The sequence below is a fragment of the Sphaeramia orbicularis genome, chromosome 1, assembly GCF_902148855.1.
Source record: "Sphaeramia orbicularis chromosome 1, fSphaOr1.1, whole genome shotgun sequence".
Classification (NCBI taxonomy): domain Eukaryota; kingdom Metazoa; phylum Chordata; class Actinopteri; order Kurtiformes; family Apogonidae; genus Sphaeramia; species Sphaeramia orbicularis.
In genome coordinates, this window is record NC_043957.1 from 16,466,938 (window position 1) to 16,481,950 (window position 15,013).

At 37.1% G+C, this 15,013-nt stretch overlaps 1 protein-coding gene across 1 annotated transcript; it reads left to right on the forward strand.

Moving 5' to 3' along the window:
• Positions 1-9,745: 9,745 nt before the first annotated feature.
• LOC115417470 (B-cell receptor CD22-like) lies at positions 9,746-13,910 on the forward strand. The gene is made up of 8 exons (XM_030131412.1): positions 9,746-9,876; positions 11,338-11,607; positions 11,794-12,063; positions 12,250-12,519; positions 12,702-12,971; positions 13,154-13,417; positions 13,502-13,589; positions 13,704-13,910. Exons 1-8 carry the CDS (start codon positions 9,810-9,812, stop codon positions 13,804-13,806), a joined length of 1,602 nt encoding a protein of 533 aa, XP_029987272.1. The 5' UTR covers positions 9,746-9,809; the 3' UTR covers positions 13,807-13,910.
• Positions 13,911-15,013: the final 1,103 nt, after the last annotated feature.

Consider the following 15,013-nt stretch of genomic DNA (forward strand, 5'->3'; position numbering starts at 1 on the left):
CAAAACTTTACCGATATTTACTAAATGTCAAAAAAACAGAGGAGCGTAATGTTGGTTTTTCCATTAAATCACAAATGCGATGATTTGTTTATTTATTATCGCGAGATGACATGAGAAGTCATTCCATAAACATGGGGAGGAATGTAAATATGGTGTTGATTTACAGATATATTCATTATCATTACATATTACCCCTCTATCTCATACTAAATTAAAAAATGATCGGGTTTCCTGGTGTGTCCACACATACCGTGACATGTTTCTTCTTCGCTTATTGTAACATACATCAACATCCGTTTTTTTTAAATTCACCTGACTTTAGTTGCGAAAAAGGTCTTTCCATTGCAGTTTTGCGTGATATACCATTTGAGCTACGCCTGAAAAACCACCTCTTGCCAGCGCAAAAACTTTTATTTGAAAAATGAGACTTGGCGAAATTGTCGTTTTTCCATTAGGTAAATTTTTATGCGCAAGTTATATTTGCGCAACTTGAGGGTCAATGGAAAAGTGACTACTATCTATAAGGTTCTGATTAATGATTGTTAAACATCTTGTTTTCCAAAGTTTGACCAAAACAATACAAATGATTAACTGGAAGAGTCTTTGTTGATTTGATGGCATTTTTTCCTCTAGTAGTCCATACATGACAAAACGGTAGTTGATTGAACATTCATTCATTCATTCATTTTCTGAACCCGCTTTATCCTCACTAGGGTCGCGGGGGTCGCTTGGAGCCTATCCCAGCTACATAGGGGCGAAGGCGGGGTACACCCTGGACATTTCGCCAGTTCATCGCAGGGCCGAACATATAGAGACAAACAATCACTCTCACATTCACACCTATGGGCAATTTAGATTAACCAATTAACCTATTAGTGCATGTTTTTGGATGGTGGGAGGAAGCCGGAGTACCCGGAGAGAACCCACGCAGACACGGGGAGAACATGCAAACTCCACACAGAAAGGTCCCCACCCCCCGTCGACTGGTGTTGGAATCGAACCCAGGACCTTCTTGCTGTGAGGCACGAGTGCTAACCACTGCACCACCGTGTCGCCCATTGAACAACTCAAGCCAATGTTTTTTAAGAAGGTCCAAACAGAGTGGGCTCTGTAACAGTCAGTGAGGACGTGTTCCTGGGTTTCATCCTCTCTACAGTTTATCATTGGACACGTTTTGGTTGTTACATAATGTCATGTCTCATCAGATTTGTTAATCATGTTAATGTTTAGTGTTTCATATCTCGTCTTTGGTTTTCAGTGGTTTGTCTTTGTTTGATTAGTCACTTTATGTTAAGTTAGAATTTCACATTTTGTCCTGTCTTGCATTTCCTGTTTTATTTTGTACACATCTCTTCCCTCTTGTTTCAGACCCTGACTTCCTCCCTTTGTGTGTTTTCCTGCCAGTGTGATTGTTAACCCCACCCCTGATTGTTGTCACCTGTGTTCCCCCTACCTCATGTATAAGTAGTCCTGTCGCCCTTTGTCTGCGGCAGTTTGTCTGAATCTGTCAGAGTCTTCATGTTAAGCAGCCTACCAGGTTTTTCCATGTTTGTCAGTTTTATGCTTCAAGTTTTCTGTAAGTTTTTTTCATCATAGAGATTTGTTTGTAGTTTTTTTTTTTTATATCCTCCTTGTGACCGCTTTTTGTTATATCACCTTTTTCAACATTAAAATACTTTTTGTTAAAATCTTCAGTTTTTTGACAGTCATGCTTTTGAGTCCACCATTTTGTGTGTCAAGGAGTTAATACATAACAACTCCAGAAAACCAAGGCTCTGGCTGGGAGTATACTCACAGAAATGAGCCAACAGATGTCTCTGTAATTTTCTGATTTATCCTGTATGATTTTAATAACAGTCTTCTTCTCATTGTCATTCACATGTTTATAATCAACCAAACCACCATAGTTAAAACCAATCACCAGGTTTTTGTGCTTCATAAAATTACAGAACATTGCAGCTTTGTATGTATACTGCATATGTTACAAGAGTTTTCCTCTTTGGTTTTAATTGACTCACATTATCAGACCTAAGAGTATGAATAACTGATAATACTGTCTTTTTGATATAATTTCATGCATTTTAACTTCTAATCACAAAGATTTTTCTTATTGTGTATCAGAAAGGAGCATGTTTGATCTGTATCTGACAACAATGATGTCAGTTTTATTTTAACACTTTCATGCAAAGTGGTCAGTACAGCGAACACCTATTCCAAAGCTGTTCTCTTGTATATTCATGAGTTTTTCACAGTGGACACTTGTGTGTCATCCCACACACTGCCACCAATTGGCCGGTTGTCAGAAGAGCATTTTTTTTATTACCTATAACCAAGATGGCTGACAGGAAGTCAGACATGCTGAACATCCCAGGAATATCTTGTAAATCCTTCCATAGCAGGACACTCCTGAAGGTAGAAAATAGAAAAAAATAGCATCAAGAAACATCTAAGGATTAATATCATTTTTGAAAATTTCTAGATATTTATTTTGTATTGGAAGAAATTTGGAATTAATCCCATGTCTACTAAATTGGATGCTGTATTTCACTGACTATAGTCCAACTGCAGTTCATACCATTACTTGCTGTTCTTGATAAACTTGACCTGCATGCTTTAGTGTAAATCAATTGATAATTGTTATTAGAATGTAATTAACAGTTGTTTAAACACATTATTATTATTATTATTATTATTATTATTATTATTATTATTATTATTATTAGTAGTAGTAGTAGTAGTAGTAGTAGTAGTAGTATTATTATTTTTTTTTTTTTTGCATATTATCTCCATAATGTGAGTAACAGCTAGTATTAGAATTTGCTAAAATGTGAGAAAACATCAGATTAGCAGCATTAAAATGTTCACACAGTCTATCACTTTCTGATAGTGGTTTATTAAATACATATTTGTTTGCTTAAAATGTTAAACATGTGGTGTCCAGCTGAGTGGACATTTTTGCAAACTCATGAAAAATAGATTCATTATAAAAAAAATAAAAATAAAAAAAAATCAATTGTGTTGTTTTTTCATGCCTAAAGAGGAATAAAAACACTCAAAAAAAAAAAAAGAAAATGTTGACTAAGGTTCTCAACATTCATGCATGAAAGGGTTAAGTTGTCCCAGGTTGACAAAAGTATCTAGATTTTAAGCCCCTCCTGCTATTGAGCATGAAACATACTTTTTTTTAAATTATTGATTTTATTGATTTATTTTGCGCATACATAACATTGATCAAAGACATAATAAAACAATAAAGGTGCAGAGAGAGGCAGAAGGCCTAAAATGGCTTGTTTTAAAGCCTCCACCTTATAAATACAAAAACATTATAAAAGTTATGAAACTTCTATAGTTCATACACATTCAGAATTCATTAGAAAAAGAAAGAGAATATATATATATATATATATATATATATATATATATATATATATACAGGGTGGGGAAGCAAAATTTACAATGAACATTTAGTTGTTTTTCTCAGCAGGCACTACGTCAATTGTTTTGAAACCAAACATATATTGATGTCATAATCATACCTAACACTATTATCCATACCTTTTCAGAAACTTTTGCCCATATGAGTAATCAGGAAAGCAAACATCAAAGTGTGTGTGATTTGCTGAATGCACTCGTCACACCAAAGGAGATTTCAAAAATAGTTGGAGTGTCCATAAAGACTGTTTACAATGTAAAGAAGAGAATGACTATGAGCAAAACTATTACGAGAAAGTCTGGAAGATACTATTAAAGAAGAATGGGAGAAGTTGTCACCCGAATATTTGAGGAGCACTTGCGCAAGTTTAGGAAGCGTGTGAATGCAGTTATTGAGACAGAAGGAGGACACATAGAATAAAAACATTTTCTATTATGTAAATTTTCTTGTGGCAAATAAATTCTCATGACTTTCAATAAACTAATTGGTCATACACTGTCTTTCAATCCCTGCCTCAAAATATTGTAAATTTTGCTTCCCCACCCTGTATATATATATATATCGTAATTAATTTCCTTAAATATTTCTTAAAGGATATCTCTGATGTGTTATTTCTAAGAACATGTGAAAAATGGCTCCACAATTTACACCATCTATCCCTAATACCAAACTGAGCTCTTAATATGACACATTTAGGCAAATGAAAATGTTGATTTTGACGAGTATTGTATCTGAACTTCAACATTGGTTGCTGGATGCTTATTTATTACCAGCTTCTCATTGCTTCTGTATTTACCCTTGTGTCAGTGAGTATGTTTTCATGCATAATATTACTCCAGTATTATTCAGAACAAGCACAGTCTGTTGTGTTTTCATTGTGTTCCATGAGGCACATTGTATTAAAGTCAGCTCTGTTATATGCTTTAATAGATCTGATACAAAAAGACAAGGTCGAATAAAAATACAACCTCAGCCTGATCAGCATAGGGATTTTCAGCATTATCATTCGTAGCTGTTGTGTGGTTAGATCATAACTTCTTATCCCTAAATGACATAATATTTCCAGACCAAGGCTGGCAGATAATTGATGGTAATTCACCAAAACTGTCCTGTTCTGTGTCAGTCACTATGTCCTCCATCTCACACTGAGTTATAACACTCGTACTATAAAAGATACTGACGTTAAGAAGCCCCTCAGAACTGAGTCCATTTGTGTCCTTTATTGAACAATCTCTGTTTTTACAACCTCATTGCAATAAATGTTTGTGTAAGACATCCAGAGAACCTTCTGATTTGTCCTCAGTGTATTTTCACAGCCTTCACAGACCACATCGTAGCACAAACTTACATGGAACGTTTAATTAACTATAACATAGCAGGTGACCTTTTGATTTCTAAGACTGACAATTAGCTCATTGTCACATTCCTGCATACATTTCTCAGCCCTTTCACACTTATGCTTTTCTGCATGGTCTTTGTGGTTTTTATTTTTGGCCTGTTTCCTGGTTGGTTGCTCTGCTGGTATGTAGGCTTCATTTTGTTAATAAACACATACATTTACGTCTTCAATTTCAGCTTTCCAAGACTATCATACATCTACAGACTATGTGCCATAAATACAGCTGCTAAATGTGTAAATCTGTACAATCAAAACAAATTATTATGTTTTGGAATTACCAACATCCTACAATCCTAAAAGATTAATATTTATTGAGAGTATATATTATCTGCTCTTCAAATGCGGACAGTTCATTCTAGTTTCATCATTAGCATTTTTCATTATCACAGCATAATCTGTTAAATGTTTAACATTAAATCAACTGTTACCCTTTTTTCTGATGTACAATTGCCTTGCTACAAGCCTTGAAGCAAAGGAAGTTGTTCATTTCCTGAGAGTCATCAGTAGCTTTTCTTTAAACAGTCTTTCAGAGGTCTTGTTCTTTAACAGTTTTTTTGGTCACATTTGTCAACCTGATCTTCCTCTCACTGAGCACACTGGAAAAAATAAACTGACTGAAGTATACACCCATCTGTCTGTAAGTAGAATTTTTGACTTATACACATTCTCACTGTGAATCTCATTTACCTTCTTAAATATTTTCATCTATCTCAAGATGGAATAGGAAAGAGTCCGATCAGAGGAGATGACATTAACAACAGCAAGTGGATTTGTCATCTTCCTTCTCTCTGTTACGGGTATTGTATGTTTTTATTTACATAAATTCCATAACTTGAGCGGATTCGTGCTTTAAAATTATAGGACAAACACAACTCTGTCAGCATGGTTTGCAGATGTTTAGATTTATTGAAGGATGATGAGTAATTATTTGTACTGATTTGGTGGTTAAACCAGGTTATTTTGCATAAATAACTAAAAAAATCTCTAAAATGTACTGCAGAAAAACCCATTAACCCATAAAAACCCACTGCCCAAATAAAATTTTCTCTCTAACATTTCTTAAGTGATTCATCACCATTTATTACAACATTATCTTCTATATTTTGCATTTTTCCACTGTAAAACATGTATTTTTCTACATTTAATCTCCTATATTTAATTTAGTCTCATAGTTAATTCAAAGATTATTATATCAAAATAGAGAAAACTGACGAAAAATTTAGTTTTTCAGCAAAATACATCAATAACTGAACATAAACCAAGCATCTCTATCCACTGTCATTAATCCAACTCCATGAGTTTTACTGGTGAATCAATGTTGTAGAAGATGACGGTGTTTCCACATTCACGACGGAGTCTCTGAACATCCAAATGGTCATATCTGGTGACTATGAAAAGATGACAAACTGCATTTTACACCAATTATTTACATGTTTTGATAGGATTAGTGGATCAACAGGCATTAAAATTTTAGATCAGTAGATGCTTTTGGTTGGCCGTGGGGGTTTGGGTTTTTATGGGTTAAGCATAATTGTTATCGTATCACATAGTCAGCTCACAGTTGCACTATTTTGTTAAAATATAATTAAATACTTGGGTCAGATCTGTTTCATTCTGTTTCTACTCACTTTGACGTAGACTCAACAGAATGGACGTTAAGCTTTAGTTGCTTCACTGTAACTTTTATTTAACCTCAGGCACATACATGTGGCTGCAGGCTGCACTAAACCCCGGTGAGTCCCACACCGAATACGGTCCCCCTAGGAACATGTAATAATATATTCCGCTTGACACAAGATCCACAAAACGATTGCAGGGCTTTAAGTGTGTGAAGCTCAAATTATTTTTAAATTAATGTTTAATCACGTCAGGTCCGAGAGATCATACACGTTATCGCTGAGTTTTGGTACTTAAATATAAAAAGCACAGACGATGACATTGTTTTATTACTCACATTGCCAACATATGATTATGATAGCCTTAATTGGCCCATAATCCTGAAGTTTATCAACTAGAGAACACAAACATTAAAATGCTTGTCAACTCCTGAAGTTACTGCTGAAGCACCAAACCAGACACCACACAGAACATCAGTACTAATGTTGCTGCAAAAAGACCTGCCTAGAGTACATTAACTGGAGTCTATTCTGATAGACATTCCAGTGGATTGTGTACAGACACTGGACTGATAGTGGAGAACTGTCTGTGTGTCTATTTCTGAGGGTTTTTAATGTTTTCATTGTAGACCCACACATGGTTGAAAAGCGAAGAAACACCTTGAACGCTAAAAACTCCAGCACAAAGCAACAAATTGCCCACAGATATTTATCATTATGTGTTTGTGCCCCCATATCATTAACGCAAAAATATTTGTGAATAGGTGTAAAAACCTATTAGTTAGCAGTTAGAGGGCACAATCGATTCTTTGTGAATCTGGCACTTTTTAAACATGCAACACCTGCTGTGTCCATTTAGAATAAAGAGTAAAAGTATAAAAACAAACAAAAAAACAACAGTTATTTAGAAAACTACTATTTGTTCTCAAGTTCTCAAATGTCTGCTCAAACCTGAAAAACACACACCTTTTCTCAAAACAAGACTGAATTTCATCCTTTTTCCACCCTGTGTTCTGCATTTCTTTGTGGTTTTCTTGCTTAGCACCAAGTTGACAAAAGAGTGAACACAGGAAACAAAGAACAACTCAACTATGTAGTTGTTTCTCATTCGATGGTTTGAACAGAATTCATCTTTACATGTTTACAACTGTAAATACTTTTCAGCAAACTGGTCACAAAGTGTCTAGAAATGTACATGAGGCTGACAATTGTTACATTACATGTTACATATCGATCCATTTCATCTGACTGATTTTTTTTTTTTTTTTACTGATTTCTATTTTGCCTTCTATGTGTGTCTGGTTTGTGATTTTCTCTGTCTTACAGTTGTTCAGGCACAGAATCGATGGGGGGTGATGTACACTTCTACCAACATCTGTGCCGTAAAGGGATCATCAGTCACCATAAGCTGCACCTACACATTCCCACCCAGCATAAACAGACAGAATACTACAGTCACAAAAACATTATGGTTTACTAGATCGGATAATAATGGAGCTGTGGATCTGAAAGAAGAATCTGACAGTTCAGATCGTGTGCAGTACGTCTGTGTTGAGAACCGCTGTTCTGTGAGAATCTCAGACCTGAGACAGAGCGACTCAGCTGAGTACAGGTTCAGGTTTAAAACAAACCAACCTGGTGGGAGTTACAGTGGTTTACCTGGAGTCTATCTGTCTGTCACAGGTAAATGCTTCACTGACATGTCAATGAAAACATTCAGTAATCAAAACAGCTACTCTCTAACCAAACCTGCAGCCAGTGGTGTACTCCAGGGTATATGACGGTATATGGCAAATACCTACTTATTTTTCGGTCATCATTGCGTATACCCACTTTTAAATCCCCCTGATGTGCAACATTCAACAGTATCTGCAGCCAAACTGCCCATCATTTCCCCTCGGATGGTGAAGCCATGACCCGCCCTACTCTGCCTCTAATTGGCTAGTAATCGCTGCCTTCACTGATTTGATTGGTTAACTTTAGGCATGAGGAATGATGAGCCAATCAGAGGCAGAGTAGAGCGGGTCATTCCAAGGAAAATATTGCTAAGTAGTGCTGGCCACCTCTGGAACCTGATTGGACACCTCAGGTGCCAGTGCCACCCCAGTTAATTGACTGGTCACTGCACATCTCAGATGCACAATTATTGGAAATGCGAACTCGAAAGGCAACATAAACGTCTTTCAAGTGAGAAACATATCGAGAGAACCTACTTTCACTGAATACGTAATTCTGAGGTAAGTTTTAAGGTGGTTTCAGAATGAGTCACTGTTTTAAACTACTGGCTATATGACTGCACATTTAGAGAGGAGATTTTGTCACCAATAGTTCAACTGTGTGAGTAGGCTAACGTTATGAAAGGCTAACATTATAAAGGCTAATGTTATCTCATGTTTGGCTCATGTTGAATACATTTACATTCATGCAGCTGCTTGTGTGACCAGCAATAACTACAAACTGCTCCTGATCAAGTCATGATAATTTTATATTAGTGAACAAATACTACTGGTGGATTTTTAGGTAAACTAAATAGAGTACTCTTACATGTCACTGTTTCTAAAACCGGGGTTTTTTCTAAAAAAGGCAAAAAATTGAGAGTATATCCACTTCTCCAGGGTCCACTACACCACTGCCTGTAGCCATAATGTAATGTGATGTAAACATGCTTAGAGTGTGTGTGACGGACTGCTGGGGGATGAATAAGAGAGAATGGTTGGATGTGAATGATTTTTTTTATATAGATGGAGTTATAGAAATGCATCTTATACTGCTCTTTGTATGTTTTAGTCTGTATTAATGTCTGCTTTTTTAATGATAACATCAGCCTGCCCAGGGACTACAGGTGGAAATTAGCACTAGTGCTACAACCTGGCACACTACATGTCTCCTGTTTAAGGTTAATGTATATTGTGCATTGTCCCTGTCTAGATAAATAAAACAAACAAACAAACAAAAAGAAAACGAACAAAAAAAAAAAAAGTTTTATGATAAATCTAGATTTGTACAGGTCTTAGTCCTTGGTCAGACAGCTTCAGCAGATCCACGATGCTGCTGTTGGGGATTTAATGAAGAGTTGATGTCCTGTCCCTTCTGATTCTGCCCCAAGAAATGGACCAAACTTTGGAAAAATGCAAATGGCTCAGCTTCCTTGCCTTGATGATAATAATGGATATGTTTGCATTTCCATTGTCCAGATCTCCAGGTCCATGTGAGCAGTGTATCACCATGCCCAGATGGTACCTGTGTTCAAGCAGAGCTGAGGTGTCGGGGCAGCTGTCCTCTACCTGATCAATATAAATACATCTGGTATAAGAACGGAAAGAGAATCCAGACACACTCATCATCCTCTTATGTAACACATATGTATTCTACAGAAACTGTTTCCTGTGGTGTTGAAGGTTATGAGAAGTTCTCCTCTCCTTCAGTCTGTGAGTTTACTCCACGGTCTTTCTCTATCTTGTCACTTTGTGGTATAACTGGATGGATTTTTAATATGTTTCTGTGTACAGTTTATTCTAACATGGTTCAGTATACAAAACCACCTCTGTTCCTCTGGGCCTATGTCCGGTGGCTTGTGTTGTTTGGGTCTATGCTTAGCATCTTCTGGTATTGTATTGTATTGTATTGTATTCTATTCTACTCATTTCTATTCTATTAATTTCTATTCCATTCCATTCTGTTCAATTCTATTATGTTTGATTCAGTTCTATTCTGTTCCATTCTATGTTGTTGTATTCTATTTTTTTAATTTTTATTAATTCCTATTCTATTGTATATTATTCATTTCTATTCTATTCATTTCTATTGTGTTCTATTCTATTGTATTATCTTCTCTTCTTTTCTATTGTGCTTTATTCTATTCTATTCTATTCTATTCTATTCTATTCTATTCTATTTATTCCCTCAGGTCTACGTCAGTTTTCTTCCATTCGTTTGGGTCTATGGGTCTCCTCATTATCCTGATAGTCCAGTTGTTTGTTGATTCTACTCCATGTGTTGTCCTTTGTTTCATTCCCTTCATCATGTGTTGTCCTTCATTTCTTTACACAGCAAAAATCTAAATTTTACCAAGTGTATTTTTCTCATTTCTAGTCAAAATATCTCATCACGCTTAAAATGAGACATAATCATCTGAAGAGTAACTTTTCAGTGAGATATAAAAACTTATTTTTAGACAAAGATCATGAAAATCTTATTTCAACAAATCTGACCAAAAGATAATTTTCACTTGTTCCATTGGCAGATGTTTTTGCTTAATTCAAGATTTTTTTTTTTTTTTTTTGTGCTTAATTCAAGCAAAAATGAAATCTGCCAATGGAACAAGTGAAAATTATCTTAGTGAGATTTCTTGAAATAAGATTTTCAAGATCTATTGTCTAAAAATAAGTCATATGTCATTGAAAAGTTACTCTTTAGGTGATTATGTCTTACTTTAAGTGTGATGAGATATTTTGACAAGAAATGAGAAAAATACACCTGGTAAGATTTAGATTTTTTGCAGTGTACCTTCATCATGTGTTGTCCCTCCCTTCATTACCTCCATCCTGGTGGTGTTTCATTCCAAACAGTGTAACTATCAGTCAGTAAGGCCATGATCACTGTTGTCATGACATCTGTTTTACACAAAAGATCAGTTGATGCCTTTATTCCTAGTGCAACAGCTTGTAAAAAAATGAACAATACAGTTGAGATTGGGCTTTTTATTTGCATAATATAAGCATTCTGTGTGAAAACACTCGTGACATAAACAATGGGAAAATTTGAAAGATGTGAAATTTGATTTTGCATTGCTGTGTTAATAATTTCCATTAGGAGCGCCAATACATGGTTTTAACTCTGAGTATCAATAATAACCATGCTTTAAAATGTGCCTATGTTTTCTTCTCCAGTTGCTCCAACGGTTCCTTCAGTGTCTTTCAGTCCCTCTGGTGAAATCATTGAGGGCAGTTCAGTGACTCTGACCTGTACCAGTGATGCAAACCCACCTGTTACTAAATACACCTGGTACAAGAGAGGAAATAATCAACCTCAGTCAAGAGGTGAAGGACAGCAGTTTGTCCTCAGCTCCATCACCTCCACTGACTCTGGATCATATTCATGTGTCGCTTGGAACAGTCTGGGCTGGAAGATGTCAGAATACGTCTATACTGATGTGAAATGTGAGTAAAATGCTTTACTTTGTAGAATATGTCTAGTGTCATGTGACACATCCAATGAGAATCCTCTGTTCTCTGGAGCTTCTGATGTAGCAAAGGATGCATCTGCAAATCACTGAAACACATCATACAGCAGCAAAGGAACCATATTCATTCATTCATTCATTCATTCTGTCAAATCTCCTCCAGATCCTCCCAGACTTCCCTCTGTGTCCGTGAGTCCGTCTGGTCAGATAGTGGAGGGCAGTTCAGTGACTCTGACCTGTACCAGTGATGCAAACCCACCTGTTACTAAATACACCTGGTACAAGAGAGGAGATAATCAACTTCAGTCAAGAGGTGAAGGACAGCAGTTTGTCCTCAGCTTCATCAACTCCTCTGACTCTGGATCATATTCATGTCAAACTGAGAACAGTCTGGGGCAGAAGATGTCAGAATACGTCTATATTGATGTGAAATGTGAGTAAAATGCTTTACTTTGTAGAATATGTCTAGTGTCATGTGACACATCCAATGAGAATCCTCTGTTCTCTGGAGCTTCTGATGTAGCAAAGGATGCATCTGCAAATCACTGAAACACATCATACAGCAGCAAAGGAACCATATTCATTCATTCATTCATTCATTCTGTCAAATCTCCTCCAGATCCTCCCAGACTTCCCTCTGTGTCCGTGAGTCCGTCTGGTCAGATAGTGGAGGGCAGTTCAGTGACTCTGACCTGTACCAGTGATGCAAACCCACCTGTTACTAAATACACCTGGTACAAGAGAGGAAATAATCAGCTTCAGTCAAGAGGTGAAGGACAGCAGTTTGTCCTCAGCTTCATCAACTCCTCTGACTCTGGATCATATTCATGTCAAACTGAGAACAGTCTGGGGCAGAAGATGTCAGAATACGTCTATATTGATGTGAAATGTGAGTAAAATGCTTTATTTTGTAGAATATGTCTAGTGTCATGTGACACATTCGGTGAGAATCCTCTGATCTCTGGAGATTCTGATGCAGCAAAGGATACATCTGCAAATCACTGAAACACATCATACAGCAACAAAGGAACCATATTCATTCATTCATTTATTCTGTCAAATCTCCTCCAGATCCTCCCAGACTTCCCTCTGTGTCTGTGAGTCCATCTGGTCAGATAGTGGAGGGCAGTTCAGTGACTCTGACCTGTACCAGTGATGCAAACCCACCTGTTACTAAATACACCTGGTACAAGAGAGGAAATAATCGACTTCAGTCAAGAGGTGAAGGACAACAGTTTGTCCTCAGCTTCATCAAGTCCTCTGACTCTGGATTATATTCATGTGTAGCTGAGAACAGTCTGGAACGGAAGATGTCAAAGTTTGTTCATATTGATGTGAAATGTGAGTAAAATGCTTTACTTTGTTGAATATGTCTTGTGTCATGTGACACATCCAATGAGAATCCTCTGTTCTCTGGAGATTCTGATGCAGCAAAGGATGCATCTGCAAATCACTGAAACACATCATACAGCAACAAAGGAACCATATTCATTCATTCATTCATTCTGTCAAATCTCCTCCAGATCCTCCCAGACTTCCATCTGTGTCCGTGAGTCCGTCTGGTCAGATAGTTCAGGGCAGTTCAGTGACTCTGACCTGTACCAGTGATGCAAACCCACCTGTTACTAAATACACCTGGTACAAGGAGGATGAAGACTCACCAAAAGCATCAGGACACAACTTCACCATCACTGACTTCAGATCTGAACACAGTGGAAATTATTACTGTGAAGCCCAGAACAGCAGAGGACGACAGAACTCCACCTCACATCTGATCACTGTGTCTGGTAGGTCATCCTCATGACACTAAGTATATTTAAATGTCACCTGGTTCTAAATGTAAATATGATTTGTGTTTTCTCCATTTGTAGGTGAGACAAAGTTCATATTAAATATTGTCAAGCTGAGTCTACTAGTCCTGCTGCTAAGTACCCTGATTTTCACGACTCTGTGTTTTAGGTGAGTGTATAATATCCACCACTGCATATTTTTGAAAAAAGTTTTTACTTCAACTCTTTACCCTTTAGCTTCAGATCCATTTACTAAATGCATATTTTTTTTTATTAACGGCAGGAAGAAGAAAATTCAGCAAGCTGATCCTGAACTGACACCTGTGGAGTCAATAGAGGTGAATGAGAAAAATGTGATCTATATCCTGCTATGTTTGTCTGGATAACAAGCAATCCAATCTTTCCTTTGCATTTACATCTAATATTTTTATGTGTTCTCATCATCAGTCATCTATTGTACAGAGCAAAACCTACGTGCACATCATTTAAAGTGAAGGCAAACACAAGCCCATTTTAATGAGTTTTATCTGAATTATTTCCTATCTTCTGGCTCCATGTTGCCAAATAGCAGTCACATTGAATGTGACGTTGACGTTTTTTCTTGATTGCCTGGTTTTCTTTAGATTTATGGTAAGCCATCTTTATATTTTTTTTACTACTTCTTGAAATCCCAACTTCTCTAACAAGTTGCTCTTCCATTTATTCTGAAATGTCTTCGTAAACGAACGCTGTTTCTGTAGAAAACATCCAGTTTAGCTTCAAAAACGCTCCCATCACATAAAGCAGTGTTTCTCAACAGGTGGCATTTGGAACAAGAAAGCTGAGATGGCGGCTCTGAGACTGAAATAGGGGAACGTTAGTCTGTATAAGTATCATTATCAAGCAGCATGTTATGTCAGTGATGAATCTCCGTGGGGAGCCCCCCCCCCCCCCCCCGCACGCTATCCATGCTACGTGTATAAACTCCCTTGGACCCCTCACACACACACACACACACACACTTGACAACTTGTTTAGGAAGGGGGATGGATGCAGCAACGAGGATAATGATGAGGTAAGGGGGGCGTTAGCTACAGAGCGCTATGACCCCCACTCCCACCCCTCTCCTGGTTGCAAAATTTTTTTTTTTTTTGGGGGGGGCGGGTGGGTGGCAGGAGGCTCATGACGCATTTTGTTTGTCATGGTTCCAGGGATATGAATCTTCTATTTCTTTCTTTCAATTTACAGCAGGTTACCTCAGCAGTGATCCATCTGCTTAGTGTCACCTACAGGTCAGAGGTCAGAGGGGAATGGTGGTTCAGGACTAAACAGTATAGAACCAAGACAATATACAGTAGAAAGTCTTTGTTGGTGCAGTCTATGGTACAGATGCAAAGATGAAGATTTTTTTTTTTTTTTTTTTTCCAGTTTTTCTACTCATGGTGGATGTTCTGGGTTGAACTGAGTTGGCTGTTCAATATTTGCACATATCTATAAACCTCTGTTAGAAGAACCGAAGTCCCGCCCCCGTTGTGCCCATTAGGACCTTATTTATTTTTTGTCATGTCCCCAGTGTAAAAAAGGCCTTTAGCCATTCATGGAGGTGACATCATC

Excerpts from the sequence above, each read along its gene's own strand:
- LOC115417470 (XM_030131412.1), top strand. The coding sequence starts at position 9,810 with ATGTATTCTACAGAAACTGTTTCCTGTGGTGTTGAAGGTTATGAGAAG. Across the intron at positions 12,064-12,249 it reads CGTCTATATTGATGTGAAAT|ATCCTCCCAGACTTCCCTCT; the intron begins GTGAGTAAAATG and ends AATCTCCTCCAG. Across the intron at positions 13,590-13,703 it reads TTCACGACTCTGTGTTTTAG|GAAGAAGAAAATTCAGCAAG; the intron begins GTGAGTGTATAA and ends TATTAACGGCAG.